This window comes from Mycteria americana, chromosome 7, assembly GCF_035582795.1.
Source record: "Mycteria americana isolate JAX WOST 10 ecotype Jacksonville Zoo and Gardens chromosome 7, USCA_MyAme_1.0, whole genome shotgun sequence".
In the NCBI taxonomy this organism is placed as follows: Eukaryota; Metazoa; Chordata; class Aves; order Ciconiiformes; family Ciconiidae; genus Mycteria; species Mycteria americana.
This window is the reverse complement of record NC_134371.1, coordinates 2056413-2070960: the sequence shown is the minus strand read 5'-3', so window position 1 is coordinate 2070960 and position 14548 is coordinate 2056413. Positions and strand designations below refer to the sequence as shown.

Sequence of the window (14548 nt, the reverse complement as noted above, 5' to 3'; positions counted from 1 at the left end):
CCATAAATATTTTAAATACTCTTTTGTTCCCTGCTAAGAATCGGTGGATTTTTAAGTAAGCAAGGTCTATAGATAAAGAAAATACAAGAATGAGGTTTACTGCAGAGCAACAGACATTTCAGAGCTTAGTTTATAGGTTTGGGAGCTGGCATGAATAGTTACGGTCAAGCCCTCGTGAGTGGAGAATCCTCAAGGGTCCAGTAAAATTAGTGGGAATTGCATAAGTTTAGCATATCTCAAAATTATAGACTTACACTGTAGTAAAATAGTCACTGGTAGCACAACATCGGGAGAATACTTAAAATCCTTATTTTTCATTACGATGATAATCAGAATTGCTATAACCAGGGCGTCCACGCTCGGTCTTTTGATCTGCATCCTCCCAGCACCTCTTTCATAATTTTGGGTTTCCTTCCTGTAAAACCGTATCTAAAAATGTTTCTAACCCCCCTGTTTTGAGGCTCTGACCAAATTCGCGTTCACCTCGCAATTAGATGCGGTAACAACTCCGCTGACGAGCGTTCTAGCCCTTCTGCAGCACTTCAAGCTCCTTTGGTTGGCCCAGCGGGCCAAGCTGCCAGTCGGACTAACGGCTTCCACCCCTTTGCTAACCAGGCAGCATCTTCCTCACCACCCGACTCTGACAATAATGTTTCCAGCTGTGCTGCCGAGATCCCAAAACTGGCATTTTTATGAGTCGTAATCAAAAACGACTACGGTGCAACGCTTTCCTCACTCTGCCTTTGAGGGGCGAGCGCGTTCACCCCCAGTTGAGCTGACAATAAAAACAAGGCACGCTTTAACTGTGCTTGAAAAATTACAAAATGTTTGTGAACGCTCAGTTTTATGGGGCCTAGAACTGATAGCCCGGCAATCACTCTAGCCGGCGAGATGCTGAAAGCGGGACAACACTTGGGCAAACGTGAAGTACCTCTGCGCTTCTGACGTTCCGAGATCCACGAGGTCCCTTATAACCTTTAAGTGACAGAGCCTAGCAGTAAGGAGTTCCTCAGATAATACTTATCCTGAAAAGTGGCAAGGGAGAGCTGCCAATATGACCGAGCTTTTTTTATTATTTCTTCTGATCGTTCCACCCAGTGATGCCTGTTTCCTTGTCACATCTTAAGGAACACACTTCTCACGGACAGACCAACATGGAGAACAAATGCAAAGTTTCCATTTCGCCGGGATACGTACTGTAAAAACGGCATCAGCACAACGCACGAGCGAAGAAGGGGTCGCCTCTTGATTTCTCTTCTGAAACACGCGTTTTGCTGGAATCCATCCTTGATGTTTAAGATATACTGATTATGCCAGGTAACAAACCGAACCTCTTTCAGACCCCGGCAGCTGGCTTCTTCTATCAACCTTACAACAGGCTGTTTCAAGAAAATTAAGAAAAAACATACACGTGAGAAATTACATGTTCAAAAATTAGTTCTTTTGCCAGAGACCTCAAAGAATCCCCCTCTCCGCTCCCTTGCCCTCTCCTCTCTTTCCCCTGCTCCGAGGCACAAGTACATTCAGACCGCTGAAAAACGTTCCGTTACCTGTTTGTAAGACCTGCCAACGAGGCGGGTTTCACAACTTGCCGGCGTAGTTGGTGCTGGCGCTACCATATTTTTACATGTCAAATGTTATTCCCAATATCTAGCCGAAAAAATCCCCTGCCACAAATTACTTGCTCTTTGTCTTTGCCCACTGAACGTGAAAAGCAGAAGTCTGCTGTAGAACAATCTTTTATATATTAATATATTCTCATCATTATTTTTTTTTTCCTACACCAGAGAAACCCAGTTCTTTTAACTTCTCCTCGCAGGTCAAACACCCTAAACTTCTTGTCATTTGTGGTGCTTTCTTCCAGACTCTCTCCAGTTCTCACATTTTATTTTTCCGTTTGCAAAGCCCCGAAGTGTATACAGTGCTCTGCCTTAAGCTTCCTACCACGCTTATAAAGTCAGCACGACGCATGAAAAAGATGAACGTGACCTAGTTTACACTGGTGGAGATATTTCTGGTACTGCCAAAACTGTAAGACGCTGATGAGGTTTTATTCAAAATACCATGTACAGCTCTGGCCAGCCAAAGACGAGCCCTTAACTCCCACAGGTATTTCAAAGGCGTACCAGGGAGCTTACTTGCATGAGCAGAAGTACTCTGGTTTTGTCTAGCGCAATCCTGTTTGACAGTGGCTACGACTTCTGTGCCTGTAACTGGGGTTAAAGACTTGGAAGAGAGAAGGCCTATTCAAAACCCGATATGGAAAACCAGCGCCTCTGGAGGCTCACGTCCTGCGTCGCGGTATCTTTGGGGACAGGAAAATAAGCTCAAAACTCAAACCCTAAATGGCAGTGGCGTTAAGGCTGCAGAAAGCTGTCCCCTCTGTCCTAAAACCAGATTTCTAGAGATGAGAAAGGACTTTCTCGGTACTGACGTGGGCCAGTTTGCTCTCAGATTTGACAGTCTGGTCAGCCTCTGTCTCCCCGATGTTTTCAGGGATAATTCAAGGTGCAGTCCGGCAGAGCAGAGTTCTCCTTTTATTGCTTTTTCAGTTCAACACTGACCTTCCTGATTATCTTCCTCAAGAATAAGTAACTTTCCTGAATGTTCGAAGAGCAGGCAGACTAAAAATGTATATATAGTTTATAGTATATACTGTACACAGCGGTTTGGGTTACAACCCAAAAGCAGGATTCTGGAACACGTTAAATACCTCAGAGTATTCTCTCCAGCCAAAGTGGTCCCTGCAGAAGTACTTCCAGACCGTGTAGTAGTTGGAGCTGGAGCTGGGGCAGGAAGGTGTGGACAGTCGCCGCATTTGGTCAAACTCAACAGTTTCGTATAATTTCATAACATTCAAATCCACCCAGAACTCATGTCCCCTGGAAAGAACAAGAAAAACACAGAATTCTCACCTTTTGTAATCCGTTTTAAAAAAAAGGTCATTCAGAGAGAACAAAAGGGGCAGTCGGGACTACAGTCGGCGTAGTCCTCCTCAGAGACGGCCCCGGGCTGGCCGTGCTCGTGCCATCCAGCCCTGGGACCGTAAGGATGTCCCACGAGCGGAGCGGGCACAACGCAGGAGCAAGCGCAAAGAGCTGCGAGGGCAAAGGAACTCTTCAAAAGTTTCCGTGGACAGCGGTGGGAAAAACACGGTCTTCAGCACAGAAAGACAAAAAACTCAAACCCGGCAGTCTTCCTAGTCCAGTGGTATTTACTCAGTATGCACGAATCGCACCAAGACCAATATACGTACCCTTGACGTTTTGGGCACGCTAAGTAAATACCTCGCACAACCGTATTTGATGAAGCAGCCACACACTATTCAAAAGGTTACTCTTGTGAAAGTTGGTGCTTCAGGGAGGAAAAGAAAATGCAAATGGCTCCAGATGAGGAGCATCTGCTACCAGAGAGCTCCAGTATCTTTCATCACGCGCAGCAGAAGAGGACCGGCACGACACACAAAGGAAAGGCGATTTCACAGTTACGGAGGCTGCACTGAGGAATAGGGGCTTCTTCCAAGTAGCTATATCGCTGCTCCAAAAATCAACGCTAATACGCAACTTCACGGAAAGCGACTGGCGCGTTCCAAAGGACGGAACAGCAACAGGGGGCTACGGAGTAAAAACCAGAGCGCGCCCTTTGTCTACAGGAGAAGAGAAAAGCGCCGTTCCTCTACACTTCACAAAGCCCTGTTCAGCAGCGACTGCGGAACGGCTCAGCAAGCAGCTTCCAACGCTGCTTCGTTAGTCAGGGTTAAGGGAGAGACATCAAATTAAAGAAAATTCTCGAGGGAAGGATGGAGTTCTAAAGCTCTGCTGATCATCAGACAATCACTGGTTTATTAGCAATCAAGAACTTAAGAAATTCACAGAAATTGAAAGAAATCACAGTAATATTCATTCCCTACAAAAGTAACTTTTTTGGAACTGGGATTAACATATTGCCAAAATAATGCTGTTTGCATAATTAGTTTTCTACCTCTATAATCTCTTTACAAGTTGTCAGCTTACCGCTATTCCTTAGCAGTTACGAATCTTTGGCGACTGGAAATGCAGCTTTTGAGACTATACAAAATATTGTCTTTGAATTCTTAACAGTAAACATCAATCAAGCCGATACTTGAAATCCAGAGTTTATTTTTAAAACTTTGGCACGTTAATACCACAGACAGCAAAGTCCTGTATCTGAAATTTGCCACATCAAGTGACGGCTATTCTAAACACCTCTACGGTTTTATGAATACAGATTTGCTTGAGAATAGCTGCAATTTTGCTAGCTGTTTCCCACTCTTACTGGCACAGTTGCTGAAGAGTTTTATTATGCTACTTTCACAGAAAACTACTGAAGAGTCCCCACTTTCAAAAAATGATGATCAGCTGGAAGGATCCTTCACGTCTCAGTAGGAGGTACAGGCGCGTGGCTGTTCGCAGCGTTTATCACCATCAATTACTTGCATTTGGACCCGTGCAGCGCTGAGCACAGTTTGAGGTATTAAGTGCTTTCCTGACACAGACGAAAAGACGACGTGCCTGTTCCTGCGGGCTCACCGTCGGGGACCCGACCCGCGGCTGTCGGGGTACCTTCACATTGCTCTCTTTGTCTTCAGTAAGCCTTCGTATAGACTTAAAGATATAGAACGGTCCCAAAAGTCAAATCAAATGTCTTAAAAATGCAACTCCGTGAGCTACTTTTAAAATTCTTGGGACACAAAAATCGCTCTTTCTGCAACCCAAGCCCCAACCAACGCGGGTTTTGTCCGACTCATTTCAGACCCGCCTGCGGCAGGGACGGCTCCAGCCGGCTTTCTTCCCCTTTACGCCGAGGACTTAGCGCCGAAGGGGAGCATCTTGCAGTTCCCTGCATGTGGTTCTCTAGAAACCGTCATCGAACCACACTAATTAAGATGAAAATTCTGCCAAGACGACACTATCGCACCCAAGCCGTAGAAGGTTTAACAGCGTGTCCCCTACTCGCGTCAGCGGCATACAGACCCATTACGGTTAAGAGCATGAGTACAGGAGGAAACCAGCTCTTCTGCGCAGGAGGTGTATTTTAATAACCCGTGGCTTCCCACCCAAGCTGCGGCCCACCGTGAGAAGCTGGCTAGCCCAATGAAAGCTGACCTTCCGCCGCCCGCTCCAGGGCACGGGCACCCGCGCGGCTCAAGAAAACGCATGTAACAACGGCACGGCCAGACACACGTCAGACACAAGCCACACAAGACAGATCTGCTCAGGAGAAAAACCAGCACCAAGCAAAACAAATGGCCGGTACAAAGGGACTGAAAGTAAACGAAAGGCTTAAAAAAAAAAAAAAAAAAGAAAAAATACGCACACTTTCTGGAGTGAAAAAACTAGTAACAGATCACCCCACCTTCCTGGTATGCAGTCATTTTGTTCCGTAACAACAAGCTACAGCCTACTTTATTTGAAAACAATGTGTGAAATCATGAGGAAATCATCTCTCTGAAATACCAAGCTGTGTTATTATTTGTAGCGTTCGCAGGCAGCACCATAAGCATGATTTTTTGAGTGAATTTCTTCATGAACGTGTTTTTAATGCTGCTTTAGGGACATTTGCTTTTTCTTACCAAGACGTAGTCTTACAACTCTGAACTTCAGTGCCTCATGCAGGTGTCGTTTTTGAGAAAAGCACGTTTAGCCATTGATGCTGTTGATATCACCCTTTTGGAGCGAGGAGTTGGGCTCGCTGTTTTGGGGTGATGTTGCACCTACAAATCCAAGTCCTGGTTCAAGACCCCCGGATACTGTGCTGCACCGTGTATGAAACAAGTACACAAAAAGCTATTTCCCAATACAAAACCTCACCATTCGAGCTTTCATTCTCACTTCGACTTCTTTTCAAGTCAAATACCCTAACACGGTTCACCCTACTCCAAAGATCCGCGACCTCCAAGAAAGTGCAAAGAAATGGAAAACCTTTTCTTTAGAAGTAAATTATTTTCTTTTAAAGGTGGTAAAACCCAGAGGGTTATTTAATTTTATCTAACTTTGTACGTTGCACGTGTTATAGTGAAAACTGATAATGAAAAAATGTTTGCCGTAGTTCTATGCTAACGCAGCGCAAAGTAAAGAGAATCTGAAAATCAACACACGCTCTAAACACGACAAAGCTCATCCGCTAGCATGGTGAACTCTTTTAAAAGTAATCACATACTGGTTAATATCCTAAAAAGTTAAAGGTCTGTGAAATTTTGAAGCCTGGAAAACAAATTCCACAGGCACTTGAAACATGGCTGGCTTCTGACCCATGACTTAGGTATTTCTCATACGGGCTTAGCCGGGTGAGGATACAGCCTCCACAGACACGCACGGCTCTGTGGCAAGGCAAGGAGAACCCAAGTACCGCACCGGGAGGGCCCCTGTGGAAGGAAAAACATTTTTCAAGAAGAACGCAGTATGAGGCTGCTTTTCCTCACTTTTATTGCAGAGCAAGCAGATCTGCAGGACGAACTCCTAAAACTCCGGGCCGACAGCGCGTACGCAAAAAAGGGTTATTTGTGTGCAGGCACGGTCTAACGGCAGAGCGGGCGGGGAACCGCGGGGCTTTACATGGCTTCCTTCTAGGGCTGTAACGTGAAAGCTGCACGGACAATTCCAGTGCAACAAGTTGCGGTAAGTTTTTTCCGACACCAAACAAAATCTGTGCACAGCTATGTGCGCGCCTACGGCTCGCCTAAGACTCTGTTTCAGTTTTATAAGGCTGACAGCTAATGACAGCTTACAGTGAAAATAGCTTCTCTGAAAGCTAAGTGTTTTTCTGCGAAACCTGTCTAGAACGTGCCAAATTATTTCTCAGTACTGAAAAATGCAACGATTGTCAGCTGTTGGGAATTCTTTGCATTTTTGTAGCTCACTGTTGCTGCCTCTTCTTTATCAGATTCCCCTCCCCGTAAGCAAAGCCAGACGGACAGGACGGCCGTCGCGCGTTGACTCCTGCTGACAATTCGCTGTACCAAGAACGCAGGCGTGGAGCACCGAAACGGCCGACTGCCGCCCCTCCGACCGTCCTCCCCGAAAGCCCACGTACGATGCAACACGTTAAGCGTTCCTGTTTTCCCGTTCCCCAACGGAACCGCTCAGCCTTCTGACCGCGAAGGCCGCGGCGTTTCTGAGCGACCCGCCTTTTGGTGCCCGCGACAGGGAGAGCTCCCGCGCGCCGGGCGCTGGCTTGCAGCCCCCCAGCACAAATCCAGCGCTCTGCCCTTACCGACGGGGACGCCGGCCCCGGGCAGCTGCTACCTGGCTTTACTTAGAGCTTCTCTCCGAATAAGAGCTGCAGCTCAGAACCCAAAAAAGCGCCGCTCTCTAATTATCTCTTGAAGAAAAAATGCGGTCGAGGTATTTCTTGGTCTGGTATCCTCCATCCGCTTTCCCTTAGCCGTGAATAGGGAAAGGTTCGGCAGTTTCAGGATGTAACACAGCAGAATTTTCCTGAAACTCAAACTTCTGTTAAATTCAGGATGCTTTAAAAATGGTATTTTTATTTTTCAAGTTGGGAAAGTGTTTAGAATGCTACTTCCCATTAATTTTAATGGAAAATTAAGTGACCAAAAGATATAAACACCCCGAAATCTACACAAGAGTGTTTTATTTTTTCCCTGAATACTTTAACTACAAACTTTTAAACTCGACAGACGTTTTCTACCTACCAATAAATTGTTCAGAATAACACTGCGTTATTGTATGCAGCTGAAAATTTTAGACAAATGCATTTATTTAAGTAACTGCATCTGAAAAACACACTACGTGCCCAAAGCCTACCTGATTTTTTTTTTTCCCCCGATTATAACATCGGGAATAAGGAAAGATACTCTTTCACAAAACACCTTGATTCACATAAAATATGTATTACTCCAGTGCTCATTTACATTCTTTAACAGTGTACTTCTCTATTCAGAAGTATTAACTTTTTCAAATTACAACATTCACTGGCTTTTAAGCTCTGAAATCCTAAAATATATTTAGCAAAGTTGTTTAATAACAGCTCTTCAGTTAAAGCACTTCCGCCGTGTATTAAAAAGCCTATTACCGGCTTGCATAATGCAAAGCCATGAAAAAAAATGAACGGTGATTACAGCAAGTGATTGCGTGATTGCATTCCTGGCTTCGGCTTCGAGACACCAGTGATGAAAGCAAACGCGGCAACCGCACTTCTCAACTGCCCGGGGCCTAAATATAGGCGAAAGACCCCGAGTTTAGGTTCAAGAACAGCAAGAGCGCGAGACGCTCAAGGTTGCGTCTGATCCGTTCTTTAGCCTAGCATCACTTTATCTTCAGTACAGTATCACGATTTACTACTTCCAAGGTACAGCGTACACTACCTAAAGTAAAGGGTATCCTCCATAACGTATAGCTTATGGATAACGTATAGATTGGAGAGGGAAACACCAACAATAAGGCAGCAAAGCGGCATCGCCTCGTTTTGCGCCCTGAAGGGAGGACGAGCGAACGTGCGAGCCCTCGGGGGCACGCGGCGGCACCGACTGCACCTCCGGGAGATGCCCACGTGCCGCGGCCGTGCAACGCTCGGGTCCTACGATGACGACAGGGGCCGGAGAAAGACGCACGCAACCAGCAATTAAAAGCCTTTCTTGCGGCAGGGGTGAAGCAGAGCCGTCCCAACGCTGCCCCTGCACCGGCTCCACCAGACGAGCTCCGTGAACGGGGTCAGTCGCGCTCCGTACTTTTCTTGGGCGGTTTGTGTTAAGGAAAAGGAGAGTTTGGGAGCTAACGTGATAAAAAAAACAACCTAGAGTTGTTACTCGTGGACTTTGAAGTCTCTACCTGGAAATATCGGGCTGGGGAAGAGCGGGAAGGGGATGGCGAAGGCTAGCTACAGTTTGTCAGAGGTTCGGGAAAGCAGGAAATGTATTCAAATACCTTGGTGGGGCAAAGCGTTACTCCCACTGCCTCTGCATCACGCAGCAGGAACAGCCTTCAGTACAGCTTGAACCCAGTAAGAAAAACAATGCTGGCTTCTTCTACAGAAAAATGTACTAAACCTCCCTGCAAACACCGCAAAGCTTTGCCTCATCTTGCTTCTGAGGTAGAAAATGACTACCCCCTTTTTCTTCCCTGGGACGGACAGATGCAGAGAGAGACTAACACAGGCCCCCAAGTCCCGCAGAGAAGCTGCGGCAGAGGTGGGAACAGAGTTCTGAAGAACTTCTCTTCACTGACTAACCGAACAAAGGTCTCTCTTTATAAAATAAAGCAGTTCAATGGAATTACCTGCGCTGAAAGAATAAGCATATTGAACTCTTAAGAATACAGCACAGAACCCCACGTTTGGCGCTGTACAACAGCACAGTTCCAAATAAAATTCCACAAGTGCTCTCAACAGCAGTTCCCTGAACAAGCTATATTTTCTCCATACCCTAACTATAAAAAATTAACACAATCTCTTCAGGACCCTGAAGCGAGTAGGTACCTCGACTAGCAAGCTACAACCTCGAAGCCTCTTGCGAGGTGAAGGCAGCCTGCTAAAATGAGGATATTTGGGCTCATTCTTCCTTGCCTTCTTCTGAAGAGCTTCCGTCTAACGTGCGACTCTCCCGTGCTCTTTCCATTCAATGAGACAAATGCTCGCTAGCTGTTATGTACAAATAGATGACTAGGAGAAATACTTTTTGTAAGGGCTATGAGAACGCATGTGGTTTCAAACTCTTCTCCTAAGTTCAGTTCTATGTCATGAGCCTTACCACAAACAGGGTTCAGAAAAAAAAGAGACCTTGCGATCAACAAAGGTCTGTACAGGAAATGAAACTGCGTTCCCATCAGAACAGCTGTGATACAAAGCAAGACTGAGAGTTAAACACCACTTAGATGATGAAACTGTTGATTTTCTCTCTCTGACTAAACCAGTTCCTCTCTGCAATAGCAACAACCTGAAAGTCGCTCGGGGGGAAAAAATGAGCTGAAAAGATCCAAACAGGTACGAAAACCTTTTGTGCTTCAGGTTGAAAGATTAGTCAAACGGAACTCAGCAACCGTAGGAGATGCAAGTCAGGCGTTGACACTTTCTGGTGACCCAAAACCGGCAATATTTCATCTTATTTGTAGCAAACAGTTGTTTGAAGCTGCAGGCTGCAGTCCAGCCTCGGGTGGGGACCAAGTGTTTAAACCCCACTGCGTGGAACTGAACCTCGCTTAAAGCGCATCCCCTTAGCAAGATCTTTCTTCTTAAGCAGAGGTACCGGCAGTTTGAAATAGGAACAGCAGATCTTAGTGAACGGCGGCCAAAATTTGCTCCCATCAGAACCAGCACCGATTCCGTAGGGAGGAACAGTAAGGGAGGGCCCGGTAACACTCGTGAAGGGACGTTCTTCAAGCGGCTCTTCACAACACAGCAAGAAAAGCGCAGCCCCGGCCCAGCTATTGCTGTAAGGAGCGGGAGAGGAGAACAGGAACCGTCCCTCACCCAAGCAACACTTGGGACCAGGGCAAGGACAAAACCAGGCTGGTAAACACCATCCCGCAGTCTGGATCTCATCAGCGTCTCCTCATGCTTAAACTGAAGAGAGGGGCAGCAGGTGACAGGGCAGGAAATCAGTTTCATGTTTTATTTAATTTCTTCCCTCATCACGTCACCGTGGTTGTCTCTGCTGTGCCCGTAAGCCATGCAGGAGGCGTACAGCGGGAAAGACTCAGAAAAGAGAAAGGTGCTGCAGAAAGATTTACCTCGACGCTGAAAAGGCTCCATCATCAGAGAAAAACACCCCAAACTATCAACATAGGAGTAGCTTTACTGCTTTTCCTATATATATACATTTTTTCAAGTTGGAAAGGCAGGCTTTCCTGCCTTTACAATTGCTGACCGGGGGGGCTTGAAAAGCAATCTTTGGAAATGTTCACACTGAGAGGGCCTGGCCCGACTGCATGTTCCTAAACCTGAAACGACTGCTGGGACGGATGCTGGTCCAGATGTACTCAGGCTCAGCTGAAAGTCTGGCCCCAGATCTTTTCTGGCAGGGGGAAATAAAAAAAAAAAAAAAAAAAAAAATGCACCCAGCTCTCTCCCACACAGAGATACCATCTCTGGCTCAGGAAGTCATTGAGGCACTGCTGGATGATAAGAGACTGCACCGAGACGCAGGTCTGGCTTGTTCTACTCTTCCCAAGAAAGCCACTGTTGGCCACGTTTGGCCAGGAGGTACCAGCTACGTTGGTGTGAACTACTGCTAAGGTCTAAAAATCTGTAGCAACGCAGATGTCAAACACATTCAAATCTTCCAAGGATTACTGCGTGTACCATATTTCATAATTTAAATGCAAGTTGCATCTTCTGTTTGCACTAGAGGATAAACATGGATGTCCTTGTCTGCGGTAGATTGCTGGTTTCAAAGGTCTCCTACCCGCACCAGATGAGCGTACGTTTTGCAGAGAGTTTTGTTTGTTAGTTTTCAGTTTTGTATCGGCAGACATTCTAGAGCACAAGCACAGCTCTGAGCGGCAACGGGGTTTCACGTCACGAGAGAGGCGTTTGCGTGCACAAAGCTGCAATACGAACACTTTCTGAAGCACTCAGATGGAGTCTAAAGGCCCATCTGCCAACAGCGTTCTGCACGGACACACCTGCTGCTTTTTTAAATAGTTCTATCCGATCTCAGGACTTAAAATACCTCCGAGACTTGTGATAAATAATGAAACTGCATCCATTCCATCAATGCTTTACATACGATGGTCATATACAAGCCTAACACTCACTAGTGACCACCAATCTGGACCTCTCCGAATGCTCCGTCCAATGGTTCATGTCACACCCTCCACATGCAGCTTCCCCCCCAGAAAAAAGGACTCCTTTATACATCTGACCGCAAGTACCAAATTTTGCAATTATAACTTCACTCAAATCCCTACTGATTTCAATAAATACGTGTACCAGCTAGGAAGGAACTTCACGATCGCTGCTCTCGCTAAGCAAATAATTGTAACAGCCTCTTTCTGTTCCTCCTCCTTACGGAAACAGGCGGGCAACGCTCAGCACCGGGCCCGCTGGATTACCTGCGAGCAACTCTTCCGAGCCATCTGCTTCGCCAATTATAAATCTTTGTTTCAGAAAGGACTGTTTTATTACTGTAAGTACACAGGGAACAGGCTGACCTCAACCTGAAGCCAGGTGACAGCTGTTTCCAAAACTGTAATCTGTTTATTGACGTGAAACGAGAAAAGGGATACACGAGTGACTGCCGATTCCTGTGACGGCTCAGCGTAACACTTCTAACTTCCCTCGGTTTGTATAGCTAGAAGCCAATTAGTTTTATTTCATATGTAAACGATACTCCAAAGCGGAGCAAACAGGAATTCACTGAAGCGTGCTATTATAAAGCACACGGCAAACACTTCTAAAATCACTTCACATGCTTTTTATTTAGAGTCTCTGTCTTGCATTCCTTCTAGCAAGGAATTAAAAGAAGTTCAAAACCATTCAGCTATGTACATTCAAGAAACACCCCAGACAAAGTCGCCAGGCACAGTGAATTTCAGCTGTTTTCTCACCTCCGGTGTTACCAGCAACACGTGAGTTCTCACACGCCGTGGCAGCTGTGCAGAGCAGAACGATAACTTCCTAAATTTAACTATTCCATTGCTCAGGAGACATGCAGAAGTCCGTGAACGACCGAAACGCTTCCACTGCGCTCTGTATGATTTCAAAATCACGTAAGCACATTCTAACAGCATCAGAGAAACAAGTTGAGCGCATGAATGAAGGAAAACTCCTTTCCTTTGCATTTATTTTTGACCTTACCTTTCCTTCCCGGGTGCCTCCATGTGCCCACTGACAACCCCATTGGGAACACGCAGCATTTACTGACTTCGTCCCCGCACCGTGCCGGCGCAGCGAGTAACTGGCCCGCTGCGCCCAGGCAGAGCACGTACCACTGCAGGTCCGCCTGCCTCTCCCTGGCCGGAGCCGTGTCACTTTGGCCTGTCTCTTCTAGCTAGAAGGAGCCATTTCATAAAACTGGCAGAAATTACAGAAAAAAAAAAGAAAGAAATCAAAGCAACCGTGAGAAGGTGGTGTTTCACAGGAGTCGGGATATGCCAGGGTACAGGCAGCTGAAGAGACGCTGCGGTTCCCGTGGCACACGGGGATGTCTCCGTGCCAAGAGAAGGGGTGGAATTTGCAGCCAAAGAGGGGGAACTGATGGGTCAGGAACTGCAGAGTCGTTTTAAACAAATCCTGGTGTAATCAGTAACGATGCTGCTTATTTTGAAAAGCAACATATGCATGATTGGACGGGTGGGGGGGGGAAACCTGCTCAGGTCTGCAGCCAAGAATTTCCCCTCACTAAAGAGCATCTTAAAATATCCCGGCGTGGGTGCCCTCACGCTGGAAAGCAGAACTTGGCGTTGCGCTCCTAAATGCTTCGCTGCAAGCTGGAGCTCCTCCAGGGCCGCTCCTCACGTGTATGAGGAAAACTGAGTGCTTCTAAGTATTTTAACCTGCTTAAATTCATATTCCCCCATTTGTTCAGACAGCTTGGTATTTGGCTCTAAATACTTGATAGACTTAAGAAAGCAAAACTATAAACAATTTATGATAAAGTTTTATATTTGGTTGGAGGCCAAACTGCAACGAGTATCCGAGGCAGCCATATCACAAAGAAGTAACTAAACAAGGCTTACCACTTCTCCTACTTTAAGATCATGTTCCCTCAGGTGAAAGACAACAACTGAATGTATATTTTACGTTACTCAATAATGTTGAGATGAAGAAAGATTAATATAAATAGCTACTTGAAGAACATCGTATCTGCATTTAGTTTATTCTCTAATCGATCCAATAGCCCACTGCTTTCTTGAATGGCCCAACTTTCTTGGAGCAGACTTTTTTCTTACAACGGCAACATTATGCATGCAGACTGTAATGCTTACTTACTGTGCCATATAAACTGTGTTTAAAACAAAGGCGAATAAACAACTACCACCCACCGGTTGTCAGGCTGGCTTCTGCACGGCCTTTCTTGGACATGCAAACTGCTGAACAGACATTTTCTTGTTGTATGCAATCTGTATAGATAGGCCTGCAAAGCTAGTCTGACCACAAGAGATTAATAGCTTTAGCCAAATAATGCGGTAACCATGTGAACGATGAGCTGTTCTAGCATGTTTGCGAGCCTCTCGGCGAGGTTCGACACGCTGCTATCTGCATCTTGTTGCCAGGAGACACAACATGGCCCAGGAACAGAAGGGAAGCCAGGCCGCGGTGACCACCCGTGAACTCCACCAAGAGTCGCACCGGGTCCGAGCAGTCCACAGCGAAAGGCTTAGCAGGTTCTTCCGATACAAGATGATGTTGCGTTAAGAAGAAACTGGTGACGACACATGGTAAAACATTTGCCCCCCACTTCAAAATCTGATTCAAAACCACGTTAAGCCTAAGTTTTAATGCGTATCAGACTCAAGGTTTGAAATCAGAAGTCTTATAAGAAGTTGCACTCCTAGGTTCTCACGGGTACCGATCCACAAACACGAAGCTCCTCCAAGGGAGGAAATACATGCAAGAGTTACAGAACTGG

The 14548-nt window shown here is 46.1% G+C and overlaps 1 protein-coding gene across 8 annotated transcripts in view; it reads right to left on the bottom strand.

The window, feature by feature from the left end:
* Positions 1-14548, bottom strand: part of TIPARP (TCDD inducible poly(ADP-ribose) polymerase) — a 41642-nt gene that overhangs the window by 4732 nt on the left and 22362 nt on the right. For all 8 annotated transcript variants that reach the window (XM_075506759.1, XM_075506761.1, XM_075506762.1 and 5 more), the window contains 2 exons: positions 2714-2882; positions 1198-1379 (listed from right to left, as the gene is read on the bottom strand). In XM_075506759.1, coding sequence (XP_075362874.1) covers positions 1198-1379; positions 2714-2882 — 351 coding nt within the window. The remainder of the gene's footprint in view (positions 1-1197; positions 1380-2713; positions 2883-14548) is intronic.